Here is a 14,836-nt window from a genome sequence, read left to right as displayed (position 1 = left end):
AAAACCTTCATTAAAAAAAAAAAAAACCTTCACTTCAAAAAGGATGTGGACAGAATCGAGCGGGTGCAGAGGAGAGCGACAAGGATGATCAGGGGCCTGGAGACCAAGCCCTATGAGGAAAGGCTGAGGGAGTTGGGAATATTTAGTCTGAAGAAGAGGAGGTTGAAGGGGGACATGATTGCTCTCTTTAAATATCTGAAGGGCTGTTACTCAGAGGAGTTCCTGTTGACAGCAGAGGATAAGATACCAGCTGGATATTAGGGGGAAAAATTGTACAGAAAGAGTCGTTCGACAATGGAATCAACTGCCAAGGGGGTGGTGAGCTTGAATCGGTCTTCAAGCAGCGGCTGGACAAGCACTAGTCAGGGATGCTCTAGGCTGATCCTGCATTAAACGGGGTTGGACTGGATGGTCTGTATGGGACCTTCCGACTCTATGATTCTAACTCTGAATGAATATTTCTTTTAATTCATTCTCCCTACTGTCTCCACACTTACTGTGCTGCCAATCAGCTGAGTGACTGGCAAGGCTTACTGCAGTAGCAGCCCCCCAACCAGTCAAAAGGCAGGTAGGACAAGAGTCTCTCTCTCCTGCCTCTCAGGCACCTTGAATGCTATTTCCATTGCTTCCAATGTGCTGTGTTTCAGTGCATCAAATACTATATTTCTCATGGTGCACAAAGGCCGGTGGACCAGCCGATGGCCTGCTCGGCCAGGCAGCATTTCCATTGCAAGCCAGCAGCCACTGTATCCAGACTAGTAATTGTGGTGATAAGACAGAGAGAGATGGGGGGGGGGGAGGGAGGGAGGTGTCTCCATGTCATCTGAAACATCCTGGTTTTGCAGGGAATGTGTGAATTCCTGAGAAGTGAACAGCTTGCACATCTCCATGTGACTGCTTTATTTCAGTAGCTGAAGAGAAACATGAGTAAAGGAAGTGTGAAGCATTTAACGTAACATTTAAGCATATAATTTGCGTATAAAACATAGATTCCCAAGACTGCAAAAGGCCTTTTAACAAAGCTTTGTGCTGCCCATCTGTGCATGAGACCAGGCAAGGGCTGACAGCAAAGAGCCTTACCTTCTAGCAGGCTGCTGTCTGTTTTGGAACGGCGGTTTTTGCAAGTGGAAGTCGAATCAAAATTGGTCACATTTCCACCACATGTATTGTTCAAAGGAGCAGCCGAGTTAGGGCTTTTAGAGTTAAAACCTTGCTTGCCTGGATTGTATACTGGAGGGGAGGGGTACACAGGGCTTTCGACACATTGGCTGGGCACCTACAAGACAGAAGGGATATCAATGAAAACATGCCTGACCTCAATGCTAACATCAGCACTGCAGATGTGAAGCCTCCACCTCTGCAGATTCTCCCCACTCCCACCTATGCAAATGAGCAGTCACAGGATCATGTGTTCTGCCAAAGCTTTCTCTAATTTCAAAAATGTGATTACTGGCTCAAAGGCACAAATGACAACACTTACAGGAAGGGAGTCAAACCAACCCTGAATCAAAACCCAAACTTCTCTTGTTTCCTAACTAAATGCATGTGATAAATACATATAACTAAAAGCATATTACACATTTCATATCGAACTTTCCAGTTTTGATCCTGATGTGTTAAAGCAGATGCTTAATTGTATAATTTTGGCCCATCAATGTCCTCCACCCTGCTTTGCAATGTGCATCAGGCTCATGCTTCCCCATGAAAGCTGCAACTAAAATGGCCTCAGAGGCATGCTGAACTTGTTCTCAGCTTTGGATCATCTTGACCTGTAACCCAGCCAGAACATCAGCCACTTTAGAACCAGAACCAAAGTAAACTGTGGGTTTGTCCATCAGCAAGGCTTTACCTGACCTGGATAGGCCAGGCTAGCCCAGTCTCGTCAGATCTCAGAGGCTAAGCAGGGTCAGCCCTGGTGAGTATGTGGATTGGAGACCACCAAGGAAGTCTAGGGTTGCTACACAGATGCAGGCAATGGCAGGTGGTTACCTCTGGATGCCTCTTGCCTTGAAAACCCCCTGGGGTTGCCATAAGTTGGCTGCAACTTGATGGCAAAAAACAGGCTTTATTCACGCTTCCAAATGAACAACTTTGCCACAAAATAAATGTGAAAACGCCTCAAACGTGGTGTGCTCTTTAAAGGTGCAAGATCTTAAACAGCGAGGAGGAGATGCTAGGAAGCCTGAAAAATCTCCCTGTTGGAACACTGAATTAATACTCAGATCTGGCTTCCTATACTTGGTGTTGTTCTATCACCACTTCAGCTCCACCTCCTGGTAGCTTTCTAAACAAATCCTCACCCCCCCCCCCGCTGAGCGAAGCATTCCAGTACCTGCGGTCAGCTGTATGATGTCCCCCCCCTTAATCGCATTGAGCTCTGATACACGTGTTTCAGTTCTGTAATCTCTCCACATCGATCAATCCCTGTAGCCTGTTAATCGTTTGCATTGTTCTCTCAATTCCCTGCAGCTGGCTGATACCTTTCTGATCACTACTTTGCCCACAGAAGAAATAATCATCGATTGTAAGACAACATAATGCATCTTGTTGCGTCCCTAATTTCTTTGATAAATAGGGTTTTCAGGGCTAAGTGAATCAGAAGCGGCTCTTTCTCACTGCCTTGTTGGTGCCAGGGAAGCCATTAACTCATCAGAAAGAAAGAAACAAGCGGCAGAAGCAGTATTTGATTGGGAAGGGGGGCTAGAGACCCCACCCAACTTTGCAGCCAGCCAGCCATTTTTACCTCCATAGGCGGGTAGGGCTGCATCCCCAGATTCTGCATCTCTACTGTACCATTCCCAGCCATGGGGGCAGGTGTGCTGTACACTTCCACCACTCCGCTGCTACCTGCACTGGCCTGGCCTGGTGCGCCAAGAGCTTGAGGGGGAGGAGGGGGAGGCTGAGGTGGGGGTGGCGGCAGCGGAGGTGGTGGCTGAGGGAGGTATCCAGTTCCGGTGTGCATACTCATGCTGCTCTAAAAAAGACAAAAGAAGATATGAGCAAAGCCTTGGAAAGATAAGAGCAGAAAAGAGCAACCAAAATGATTAGGGGACTAGAGCAACTGCCCTACGAGGAGCGGTTAAAGCGCTCAGGGCTGTTTAGCTTGGAAAGAAGGCGGCTAAGGGGAGACGTCATAAAGGTCTATAAAATTATGCATGATTTGGAGGGAGTGGACAGGGAGAAGCTTTTCTCCCTCTATCGTAATACTAGAACGTGAGGTCATCTGCTGAAGCTGGAGGGTAAGAGATTCAAAACTGATAAAAGGAAGTATTTTTTCATGCAATGAATAGTTAAATTGTGGATCTCCCTGCCCCAGGATGTGGTGATGGCTTCCAACTTGGAAGGCTTTAAGAGGGGAGTGGACATGTTCATGGAGGAGTATTCATGGCTACTAGTTAAAATGGATGCTAGTCATGATGCATACCTATCTCTCCAGGATCAGAGGAGCATGCTGAATATATTAGGTGCTGTGAAACACAGGCAGGATGGTGCTGCTGCAGTCATCTTGTTTGTGGGCTTCCTAGAGGCACCTGGTTGGCCACTGTGTGAACAGACTGGTGGACTTGGTGGGCCTTGCTCTGATCCAGCATGGTTTTTCTTATGTTCTTATGTTAGAAAGTGTCACATAGGACCTGCGGGCTCCACTTTGATGCTGACCTGTGATACAACACTGTACCCCGCTCAATGAATATTCAATGAACCTCAAAGGTTCCCTCTCAATGAACACTGCTAGCTTGTGACTAAACAACAGGGGGCTTAAAAGGGTCTAGCTCTGCTTTAGGATGGCACTGTGATGGTGCATACAAGCAGGCCATCATGCGACAGCGGCAATCAAAGCCTCAGGCTTCCATCTTTTACACTGTCTTATTAATCACGTGCTCCCTCTTTCTCATGTTCCCGAGGGACAGCTGCCTTGAGACAAAAAACAACAAAGGTTCTCCCAGCATCTAGTGAACCAACGAAGGCACTTTGGCTTAAGCTTTCCTGAGCTGGAGTCCACTAGGTCAGATAAGACCAGTAGCATCTGATAAAGCGGGCACCTCTGACAACACGGGCTCCACCCTCCAGCTTAAGCCACAGTGCATTTGTTCAGTTTTCAGGCACCACAAAATGCTGTTGTTTGCCCTTCATGTGATTCAGTCTGACTTTAAAAAGGAGGATGAAATGCCAAAAAATGTAGATATTGATGGTATGCCATGGCTTTCCACAGACTGTAATTTATTGTTACAGCCATTGGCCAGCATAAAATAACAAAGCAATACAGGTACCTCTTTAACATTAATTAAAAATAGAAGGAAAAATAAAAAGTAAAATAACATGGCCTAAAATAAACTGATTAAATACATTATCAGCATAATAAGGTACCAAATAAATATTGCACATTATACATTGTACATAACTTCACCCGTCACTCATCATCTGATGAATCACTAATAATATAACTCTTTTTATTTTGAACATTCCTTTTAGTAATGGCCTTCCAGCAAAATTTAGCTACATCGTAGGAAATAGCTGGGTTTTTATCTTCAAGCAGACACCATTTGCCATTATTTTCTATGCCTCTCCCAAAGATTTTTCCCCCCTCCACACGCCATTTTTATTTTTTGAGGCTGGAGGAGATGAGACCATAGCATGTATACTCCTCGGCTTGGATCCAGACTAACACTGGTTCCATGGGTGATTTTCTTGTATCCCCCACCCATCCTGTGATTTCCCAAAATCTTGTTTCTGGGGAACAGGATTTGAGGGGCATTTTGGACAGCGGGCGGGAGGGGGGGGAACCATGCTCCATGGGTGGAAATCTGGATGTAACTCCTTAGCTGGCAGATGCTCCCAAAGGTTTGCTCTTTTGACCACCGGACTACATGGAGTGAGGCACTGACTACAACATCTCCCATCGCTGTGAGCAATGGCCACTAATTTAGCACTGAACACCTGTATACGTTCCAGTCAAAGTATGAAACCAGTCATTTCATAGCGACGGAAGTGTTCACCATGTTATCAAACAGTTATTTGACTCAGAGACGGGCAGATATGTTCTGACAGGCTTCATGGGCTTTCTTTTTGTATTTGTGTGTCTTTACAACAAGCTACCTGTTAAATTACCTTGCTTTTAATACAGTTTTATGTGTGCAATTTGCTAGCACTTTTGCACATCTTAAAAGACAGGAAAAAGACATGCTACTTACCTGCACAGAAGGCTGTACTGTGGACATAGGCTGGTCCAGAGTCGTAAAAGCCGACATAGCGGACATCAACACCTCATCGCTCACTAAGATGTTACCTTGCACTAGTGTCTGGATCAGAGGAGAGGGTGGCACAGTGATATATGTAGAGATCTGCTAGGAGTACAGGGGGGGAATTTTGGATCTCAGCGTAGAAACACCACATTTGTTCTTGCAAACAACGTATTAAACAGGCTGTAAGAAAAAGGGATCTCTCCGACTGTCTGCCTGAACATAAAGATCTACAGAGTGGTACAATAAATCCTTGCCTTTGAAAAGAACACTTAAGATTTATATTGTACTTCGGTGTACTTCACAAATCCCAAATCAGTCATCTTTACAACATCTCTGTAAGGTGGATCACCTGATGGACAGCCATAATTACAACAAAGTACAACTATAAAGAAACATAAGAGCTCGTCTTTCTAATTTCAGGAACCTGGTAGTTCAGGACACTGGAGACAGGTTAAGACAGTCTGTTTACAAGAACCCCCTTGTGCTTACTTGCAAGATCTATATTGCACCTGGGTTCGGAAGGGGAGAGGCCCTGCTGGCTACTGCAAAAAACAGCAGCCCAAGACAGCCTGAGATGCTGATGATGTATCAAAAATCTTATATTTCTTTTCCATTCAGGTTTCATTTGTTTCATACGGGCTCAGGTCACATACAGTGCTGGACTATGGTTTGCTGCTATGAGAACAAATCTTATGTGTGTATCCCACAAATGTGGGAGTTCTGAGGGCCAAACTAGGCGTTTGGGTTTTTTAAGAGTTCAGGCTTTTTTAAAAAATCAAGGGAACCCCAAATGGGCTCAGAACGCCACCATGGTGGGGGAGGGCTCCTGCCCCCCTGCCAGCCATTTTCCAGTGCTGAAACAGTGCTGAGGGTGAGTTATTTCCCCATTTTTGTTGCTCCACATGCACAGAATACTCCTTGTGGAGCAGAAAAAATGGGGAAATCTCCCTCCCCCCAAGTGCTGTTTCAATGCAGGAAAATGGTGTTTCAAGCCCTTTGTTTTTTAAAAGCCACTCCTTGCGGCTGCTGTGCGGCTGCAGGGAATCCAGACCCAACTCTTTAAAAACCTGAATGTCTAATTTGGCCCTGACTGAAGGGCAAGCCACAGTTTGAAACAGGTTTACAACACTCGTTTGGCAGATAAATACAAATTGTTCTCGGCCGGTTCTGACGTAGAGGCAAACTATGGAAGTGACCAATTCAGGGGTGAAGACCAGCTCCTGTGGCTCCAACTCGTGCCACAGCATTACAAGTGATCTGTTGCATAAGATTGCTAAACCTGCATTGGTAACCCAGAAAGTTAGAGGGGACTTTGTGGAAACTCATCTAATGGACTGTCCAGTCTCGTGCAGCTGGATTATGTTTCTGTTATTACCGTATTTTTCCGTGTATAAAACAATGTTTTTTTCTAAAAATAATTGGTCCAAAATTAGGGGTTGTCTTATACACAGAAGCCTGGGCCCGAAGACATTGCTGCTGGCCCTGCCCGTCAGCTGTCGGGCGGGGTGGGCGGCGACCGGTTTGAACGCCAACCGGCATCCAGCGTTCAAACTGGTAGCCGCCCACCCCGCCCGACAATTGATGGGCGGGGCCAGCGGCAACGTCTTCGGGCCCGGCCTTCCGTGTATAAGACAACCCCCAATTTTGGACCAGCTGATGCTGCCCAACAATAGGGGTCGTCTTATACATGGGGGCGTCTTACACACGGAAAAATACGGTAGTTGGAAATCTGTATCATCTGTTGTGTCTTACCTGAACATTACGACATCCTTCTTGATTAAACAATAAAACTGAACTGAGAATAGGATAAGGACCATACCCTTAACAAGCATATCTACCTGTCTGTTGGTGGTCTGAGCATGCTGCACTGATGTAATGGATGGACTATAGACACTGTTGGTGGCCAACGAGACTGTCGCCAGGGAAGGGGTATTGCCTTGACACTGCTCTCGTTTATGGGTCATGAATGCCGGCAGCAAGTTGAACTGCTTCTTACACTTCCCGCAAAGGAACACATCCTCGTCATCTGCAGTCAGGAAAGCAAAAATGGCTTTTTGGAATCCTGGAATCCTTCTTTTGAACAGCATTCAAGAATAACTAGGAGTTTCAACAAGAGAAAACTTAAAGAACAGATCCTAGGCCAGACCGGAGAATCTTGGACGGAACCTAATGGATTGCCAAAGTCCAGCTCGGGTTGTGGGTTATCTCCTAATGGTAACACCTGATTGCAATGCCTGTTAGAAGCCCAGTTCATGCTGTACACAGAATGTTGTTTTTCACCTAGACATGCAAATGTGATGAAGAGATGCATATTTCAAACACCAGTGCGTGCATAGTGGACATACACCAGAACCACTATATATTTAGAGACACAACTGCCACGTAAAGAATGCCTGAGCTCTAAAAAGCAAGAAAACTTTACAAATCCCCCTGAGGGCAGAAAAGCTTTCCAGTCCCCTCCCTTCCTACCATTTTATCAATGGTGCTTTAAGGAACCAAGAAAGGGATTAGCAATATTTCCTATTATCCCAGCTCATTGCTTTTGTTTTGTTTAGGGAGGAGCTCAGTGGCAGAGCATCTGCTTGGCATGCAGAAGGTCCCAGGTTCAATCCCTGGCATCTCCAGTCAAAGGGATCAGGCAAGTAGGTGATGTGAAAGACCTCTTCCTGAGACTCTGGAGAGCTGCTGCTGGTCTGAGTAGACAATACTGACTTTGATGGACCAAGGGTCCAGCTTTGATGGACCAAGGGTCCATTCAGTATAAGGTAACTTCATGTGTACTTTCGGCGAGAACTAACATGCCTCTCTCCTATTCCCTTTGAACAGTCTTGTTGAAATCATGCTTCCCATAGGTTCACTCACATTTTTAATGGCTTCAAGGGCTATGTGGTGCTTTTTCACAAGATTCAGAAAGGCTCTTTTGCCATAATCAGATGCATGTGATCTCCATCACAAATAGGTATCACATCCCAAAAGAATATATCATGCAGCAAAATGCATGTTAAGAGAAAACCCAGCAAGAACCTGTTCATGAATACCAAGATCAGGCTCCTTATGGGAAGAAAAACAACATGGAAGTACTGACTATATTGTACTTTAAAATGGCAATCAGCGGATGCTTTTTACTCTATAGAGCTCTAAGAGTGAACTTTGTTTAATGTATATATAATTGAGGCTTCCTTATAGCAAGGTTATTTGTAGGCACTTCCCCCCCCCCCCAAAAAAAATCACTCTGGATTGCAGCAGAACAATATTCACTTTGCCATTGTCCTGTACAGCAAGTGGATACAAATCTTGTAACACTCAACCTAAGTCACTCCATGTACATTGCTAGAAAAACATGTTCGTGAAATGGGACAGCAGAGCAAAATAAGATTTCATTCCGTTGAGGGAGGTACATAAGTATTGTCATCTCACAGGGTTTTTAATACTGTGCTACTGATCAGTACAGCAGCAGACAACAGAGACATCAGTAAAATGAATACATACATAAGGCAGTTAACAGGGAGCCCTGACTCTTTTTTCCCCTTTCAGGCTTTCACATGCAAACAAAGGACTCACCCATGGACTGGATGGTGGTGGCAGTGTTAACACTTTGTGCTGATGGATCTGCTACTGCTCCTTGGCCATCTAGTAAGGACTGTACAGCCAGCACTGTCTGGTTATCCATTCCTGAAATAACACAGAAATGGCAATAAAAGGGGCTACATTCTGAAACATCCAATAAGGGTTAGAAGAAGAGTTGGCTTTTACGTGCCAACGTTCTCTACCACTTAAGGAAGAAGCAAACCGGCTTACAGTCACCTTCTCTTCACCTCCCTACAACAGACACCCTGCGAGGTAGGTGGGGTTGAGAGAGCTCTAAGAGAGCTGTGACTACGTATAGGAAGGTTTCAAACATGCCCTTTGGGGGCAAGGTTATAAAGAAGGGCAGCAGAGCAACAGCAGGGCTTCCTGGATGACTCATCTGCCCTTGTGTCAGGCGTGTGTCTCAGTTAGTTTCATTTTCTCACCGACTCTCCTTCAAGGACTGTTTTGCATTCCTGTTCCCTTTGAAGCTGGCAGATGTCCGTGGGAGTAGCGGCGCCTCTGTACTGTTTGTAATGTGTTCGAAATAATCTCATGAGACTATACGGCTGAGTGCTTTTTTCAATGCTTTTATATTATCAAGTGCATGCCAGTTTCCTCCATTGCTGTCTTGGGTTCTCTATTCTCTGTTTACCTATGCTACCATTAAACCAACTTCTTTGGACAACTTCGTCTCCTGCTGTGGTTAGTGGTTCTCGATAGGGCAAGTGCTCATATTAAGACAGCAATGGAGGAAAGCTCAGCAGTATAGTGGTTAGTGGTTCTCGATAGGGCAAGTGCTCACACCTTGACCCATTCCAGTCTGGTTAAGGGCTGGAGACTGCTTTGTGGACAATCTCTACTTGCAAACTGATACAGGGTTTGCTCTTTGCTACTGTTTTCAGGTCTGACAACACAGCAGCCATTGACCAAGTAGACTACCTGGTTCCATTGAAACTCTTCAAAATCGGAGTCGTGGTGACAGGAAGAGCACTGTAATGGTTTATGTCTTTTCAATCTTGTTGTAGTCAAAAGGCTGTGGTAGAGCATTCAGAATCGACATTTGTGATCATGCTGCTGTTCCTCTTACGCTCCCACCCTTCTTTATTTTAAAGGAGACAGATCTCGATGGGTAGCTGTGTTAGTCTGTCGCTAGCAGTGGAAAAGAGCAAGAATCCAGTAGCACCTTAAAGACTAACAAAATTTCTGGCAGGATATGAGCTTTCATGAGCCACAGCTCACTTCTTCAGATAAAGGCTCTGCGATAAGAGCTCTGGTACAAGGGTGGGGAACACTCAGTCAACAAAAAAGCTTACATGGAAGCTTGGTCTGAATATGAGTATCTTCCAGGCCTCAGTAATGGCATCTGGAATACTTGCCTGCCCTTGCCAGGTCAAACTCTGCATGGCTGCATCAGCAGCAGCAAGACTTAGAATCCAGGGCTGACTGCACACGTATCCTCCAGTCTTCAGCAGATGCTGGAGGGAGGGTTTGTTGTCCCCAAGGACAGAAAATGTACAAAACCTCCACTTAAATGACCATTTATCTCCCTTTCTTGGCACTGGACTATGCCCATCAAAAAGCAATTCAGAACATATCCTAAAAATACTTCAAAGAGGTGAAATGGCAGTGTAAGCTTGTAACGCTGGCAAAAATAAATGCTTGCAGACTTAATAGTATTGTTGGATAGTATAATGGCATTTATCAGAAGAAATTCTTGAGGTCAAAAATTCTGCTCTTGTTCAAAACATTTATTCCTATAGTACTTTACTAAAGTGAATATTTAATAGTATGTTTCTTTATACACAAGCAAGATTGTACAACTTAATGAAAAAGCATAACAGTTTTTTTTAAAATGAGACCAATGTAACAAGGCCTCAGAAACAGTTGCACAAAAAAGGGAAAAGAAACACATTTGTCCAATTTCTGCAGTATGCATGCTTTCAATCATAAAGAACATTTAAGCAGGATGTAAAGGACTTTATTCCTCAGTAGTATAGATTATAATGTTGCTGATTAATGAGATGACAAAGTTTGATTTCCCGAACAAACAAAAACATTGACTTCTCTGTAATACACACATGCACATTCAGAAGAACACTTCATCAAGCAGACAGATATATAATTCCCAGTTTCAGAATACACAACATTATTTACCAATGCAAAAGTTTTAATTGCTTCAGGTAAATAAGGACACAATTAATAGAAGTATGGATTGGATCTCATCCAATTTACACCTTAAAATTTCACATTGCGATTATACCACACTCCGAGCAGAAAGGTAATGTGAACAAGATACCAAGAAATGGTTTACTAAAACAAAGCAGACAACTCTCTTAAACTAAGCTTCTAGATCTAATTTAAGGTGATAAAAGTGCTGGGTTTGACCTTTAAAGCCCTTTATGGTCTGGATCCCTAATACTTGAAGGACCACCTCTCCCCATATGAGCCTGATATCCTCACAAGGTTTGCTCTTTGTAAAGGAGGTGAGATCTCTGATCATCAGAGCAAGAATGTTTTCTATGGAAGCCCTGTTCCTAATGGTCTTTAATTATGTTTATATGTTAATATGTCAGGTTTCCAGTCAGCTTTAATTTGCTTGTTTTATTGTAAACCACTTTGAGCAATAAGGAAAGGTGGTATACAAATATAGTAAATAAATATTGCTTAGGGGAGAACAAATCACTAGCCATTCTGAATGGAGGGGAAATATTTTCTTGATCCCAAATGTAGTGATCAAGTGAATGCTAATCACAAACCAAAAGCAGACGTTATTGCTAGCCCTCTGGAATATCTGTATGACTCAATATCCTATTATCTATAATGTTCAAGGAAAATGGTAGAAAGGGGGTTAAGATATGAAGTGACAGTAGCAATTCTTGACCCAATCTGGTATCGTCCTATTCTCCCTGATGAAGAGCTTTGTATAATTAGACTATCCCAAATCAACTATTTTTATACCAAGAAGTATTCTAAAAGAGATCCCAATTTATTCACCTCTTACCACTCGTTTTTCCAGACGAACCACAGCATTAATTAATGTTAGGGATCATAACGGGGAGCACTTTAGAAGTGTGATCCTAATGTCCAAGCACATGCTTGCACAGCCACAGAACACATGATAAATAGAATTTATGTGAACATCTGCAGAATTCTTCATCACAACCAGTCCCATGCATGTCTATCATTAGAAGGAAGAACTTCTGGGTCAGGACATACATTTCAAGAAGGCGGGTGGTACCTCATTTTTGAAATTAACGAGAACCTTATATTAATGATTTATAAAGTGTGTCCTGCCTGACCTTTTGCATGCTTATCCCAAACGAAGTCATACTGTATTCAGTATATTTGACTGGAGTAATCTGTAGCCCAATAAAAAAATTTTTGCCTCGAGTCACAGCTGATTTATGGTGACCCCATAAGGTCTTCAAGGCAAGAGAGGTTGGGAGATGGTTTGCCATTGCCTGCCTCTATGTCATGACCCTGATGTTCCTTGGAGGTCCCCCATCCAAATACTAGTCAAGGTCAGGGCTGAGTGTGTGTGACTGGCCCAAGATTACCCAGCAAGCTTCCATGGCGCTAGTGGGGATGTGAACAGTCCAACACCTTGACTACACCACGCTGCTACAATAAATCTGGTAGTCTTCAAAGTTCCACAAGACTTTTCACATTCAATTGGGTTTACTTCCAGATAAGCTGGCAGCCTTTAATCAACTGGAGGGTACTTTCAGATATTATAAAACTCATCTTAATCCTGCTATTCCTTTGGTATGCATATGTGAAACCTTTTTACATGAGACAGTGCAATTTTTTAATGTGGCTATTTGAATGACAAAGAACACGAAGCTTATTTAAGCATAACTTGAGATGGGGGGCAGCAGACCAATTTACTAAGGAATTAACAGTTCTAGATGGGTACCTGTGTTTGTCTGTAGCAGCAAAATAAATCAGGTACCTTTCAACCTAACAGCATTTATTCCAGTTTAACCTTTCATGAGGCTCAGAAAAAAAGATCTCTTGTGCACATAAAAGCATTGACCTAATGGATGTACACTTCAGAGCATCTGATGAAGTGAGTTCTGATTCACAAAAGTCGACGTGGGAATAAATTTTTGTTAGTTCAAGGAACCCGGTTGATTTGCTGCTACAGACCAACCCAGCTACCCTGCCGGAACTGTTAATCCCTTAAAGTGCCACCGGATTCCTGTGTATGAAGGAATGGCCAAGAATCCACCCTCGGGGCATGAACAGCCACCTCCCTAGTATTCCCCACCCTGTCTTTTGCTCATTCAGCAGGAGGCTGAAGTTGGTCCCTTATTCCCAGTTCGTTCCCTATTCCCAGTTCCTTATTCAGATTTCCAAGTTTCTGAATGATTTTGAGGACATTTCAAAAAAATTATTTTGGGGTGCAATGTCTGTACGGGCATCCGTCCTGGGTCACCCCACTCGAGAGCCGCTAGCACAAGAACCGGACTTTGGACCAGGACCCAGCATGCGCCATCTCGAAGGGCACCGTCCCCTGAATGTGGGGGTGTATGATATGTGGTGGTCCAATCCATACCTCAGGGTGCAGAGCTTTTGAAATGTCCTCAAAACCGTTCAGGAACTAGGAAATCTGAATAAGGAACCGGGAAGAGGGAACGAACTGGGAATAAGGAACCAACTTCAGCCTCCTGCGTTCAGCACCAGTCCATCCAAGATTGTAAAACGCACAGCTTTCCACCTAGCGCACTGGTTCCCAACTGGGGGTCCATGGACCCCCAGGGGTCTGTGAGAACTAAATTAAGGTCCGCAAAACAAAGTTATAAACCCATAATAAATTAATATTTTCAATTAAAAGTTCTCTATTATAAAAATATATGTTCAAATATTATTCTAAGTTTAATGTTTCACTAACAGTTATGATTAAATCACAGTGGGTCGCCGTGTTAGTCTGTTTGCAGTAGTCAAAAAGGGCAAGAGTCCAGTAGCACCTTAAAGACTAACAAAAATATTTTCTGGTAGGGTGTGACTGTCGTCACATTCTAGCTGTATCTGAAGAAGTGAGCTGTGGCTCACGAAAGCTCACACCCTACCTGAAAATATTGTTGTTAGTCTTTAAGGTGCTACTGGACTCTTGCCCAGTTATGATTAAAGTTTATTTTCAAATTCTCGGAATTTGCATTTTGGACCTTGGGGTCCCTGCACCGAACAGAGAAGTCCTAGTGGTCCCTGGTCCAAAAAAAGGTTGGGAACCACTGATGCAAACACCAGTCAGTCAAAACTGCATGAAGCAAGGGCAAAGGGGGAGCTGGCCGGGGCCGGATAAAGGCACGGGGGAGGCCATCCCGTCTTTGGAGCAACGTGGCTCAGACCCTCCAGGAGGGCAAGAGGAGCCACCAGCGGCTTCCAAATCCATGCACGCTTGTGCACGGCTCTGCCCCAAGAGGGCCCGGGAGCCGCCTCTGCAAGCCCTGCAGGGCTCCGTCTCCGAAACGAGGCTGCCGGCGGGAGGCAAAAGGACGCGCCCGGCGCCTGCAGGCGGCTGTTCCGGGAACCCTCCCTCGGCCCCTGGGGCGGCCCCGCATCCTTCTCAGCCCCTGGCCCGTCCGCCGCGGCGGGAGGGGAGGCAGCGGCGCAGAACAGCCACGCCTGGGATTGTCGCGCGCCTCGGCTCTCTCCCCCACCCCACCCCCCACCCCCGGCTAGGCCTCAGCCCCTCCCGGCTCCCCGACGGATACCTTCCAGCGCCTCGAATATCGCCTGCGCCATCTTGGAGCCGAGGCAGCCGCGGCGGAGTCGCCTCCGCGGGCCTTGTGGGAAGGGAGGCCGGCTCGGCCGCCAGGGGGAGCCCGCGGCGGCGGCTCGGGGAGGAGAGGCTGGCTGAGGGAAGAGCCTCCGTGGGAAGTCCCAGGCGGGATCTCTAATGCCCGGGCGCGGTGCTGGGAGGCACGTGGCAGGCAAGGGGGGCAGCTCGCCACGGGTAGCCGTCCTGCTCCTTAGGGGCCAGTCAAACAACCTTTATCTCTGGACCCACCAAGGTCAGCCGT

General features: G+C 45.3%; 1 protein-coding gene across 3 annotated transcripts in view; it reads right to left on the bottom strand.

Moving 5' to 3' along the window:
• The window catches only part of ZNF341 (zinc finger protein 341), a 28,773-nt gene extending 14,141 nt beyond the window's left edge, over nucleotides 1–14,632 (bottom strand). Inside the window, exons 1-6 of one of the 3 annotated variants that reach the window (XM_056844348.1) lie at nucleotides 14,528–14,632; nucleotides 8,802–8,912; nucleotides 7,079–7,266; nucleotides 5,190–5,342; nucleotides 2,744–2,974; nucleotides 1,081–1,276 (exon numbers count right to left, since the gene is read on the bottom strand). In XM_056844348.1, coding sequence (XP_056700326.1) covers nucleotides 1,081–1,276; nucleotides 2,744–2,974; nucleotides 5,190–5,342; nucleotides 7,079–7,266; nucleotides 8,802–8,912; nucleotides 14,528–14,558 — 910 coding nt within the window. In that variant the 5' untranslated portion in view covers nucleotides 14,559–14,632. The remainder of the gene's footprint in view (nucleotides 1–1,080; nucleotides 1,277–2,743; nucleotides 2,975–5,189; nucleotides 5,343–7,078; nucleotides 7,267–8,801; nucleotides 8,913–14,527) is intronic. The other 2 variants (XM_056844349.1, XM_056844350.1) reach the window with 2 other exon arrangements.
• Between the last annotated feature and the right edge of the window lie 204 nt (nucleotides 14,633–14,836).

The sequence above is a fragment of the Euleptes europaea genome, chromosome 2 (genome assembly GCF_029931775.1).
Source record: "Euleptes europaea isolate rEulEur1 chromosome 2, rEulEur1.hap1, whole genome shotgun sequence".
Taxonomy (NCBI): Eukaryota; Metazoa; Chordata; class Lepidosauria; order Squamata; family Sphaerodactylidae; genus Euleptes; species Euleptes europaea.
The sequence above is the reverse complement of the archived record's forward strand: the minus strand, read 5'-3'. Positions and strand labels throughout refer to the sequence as shown.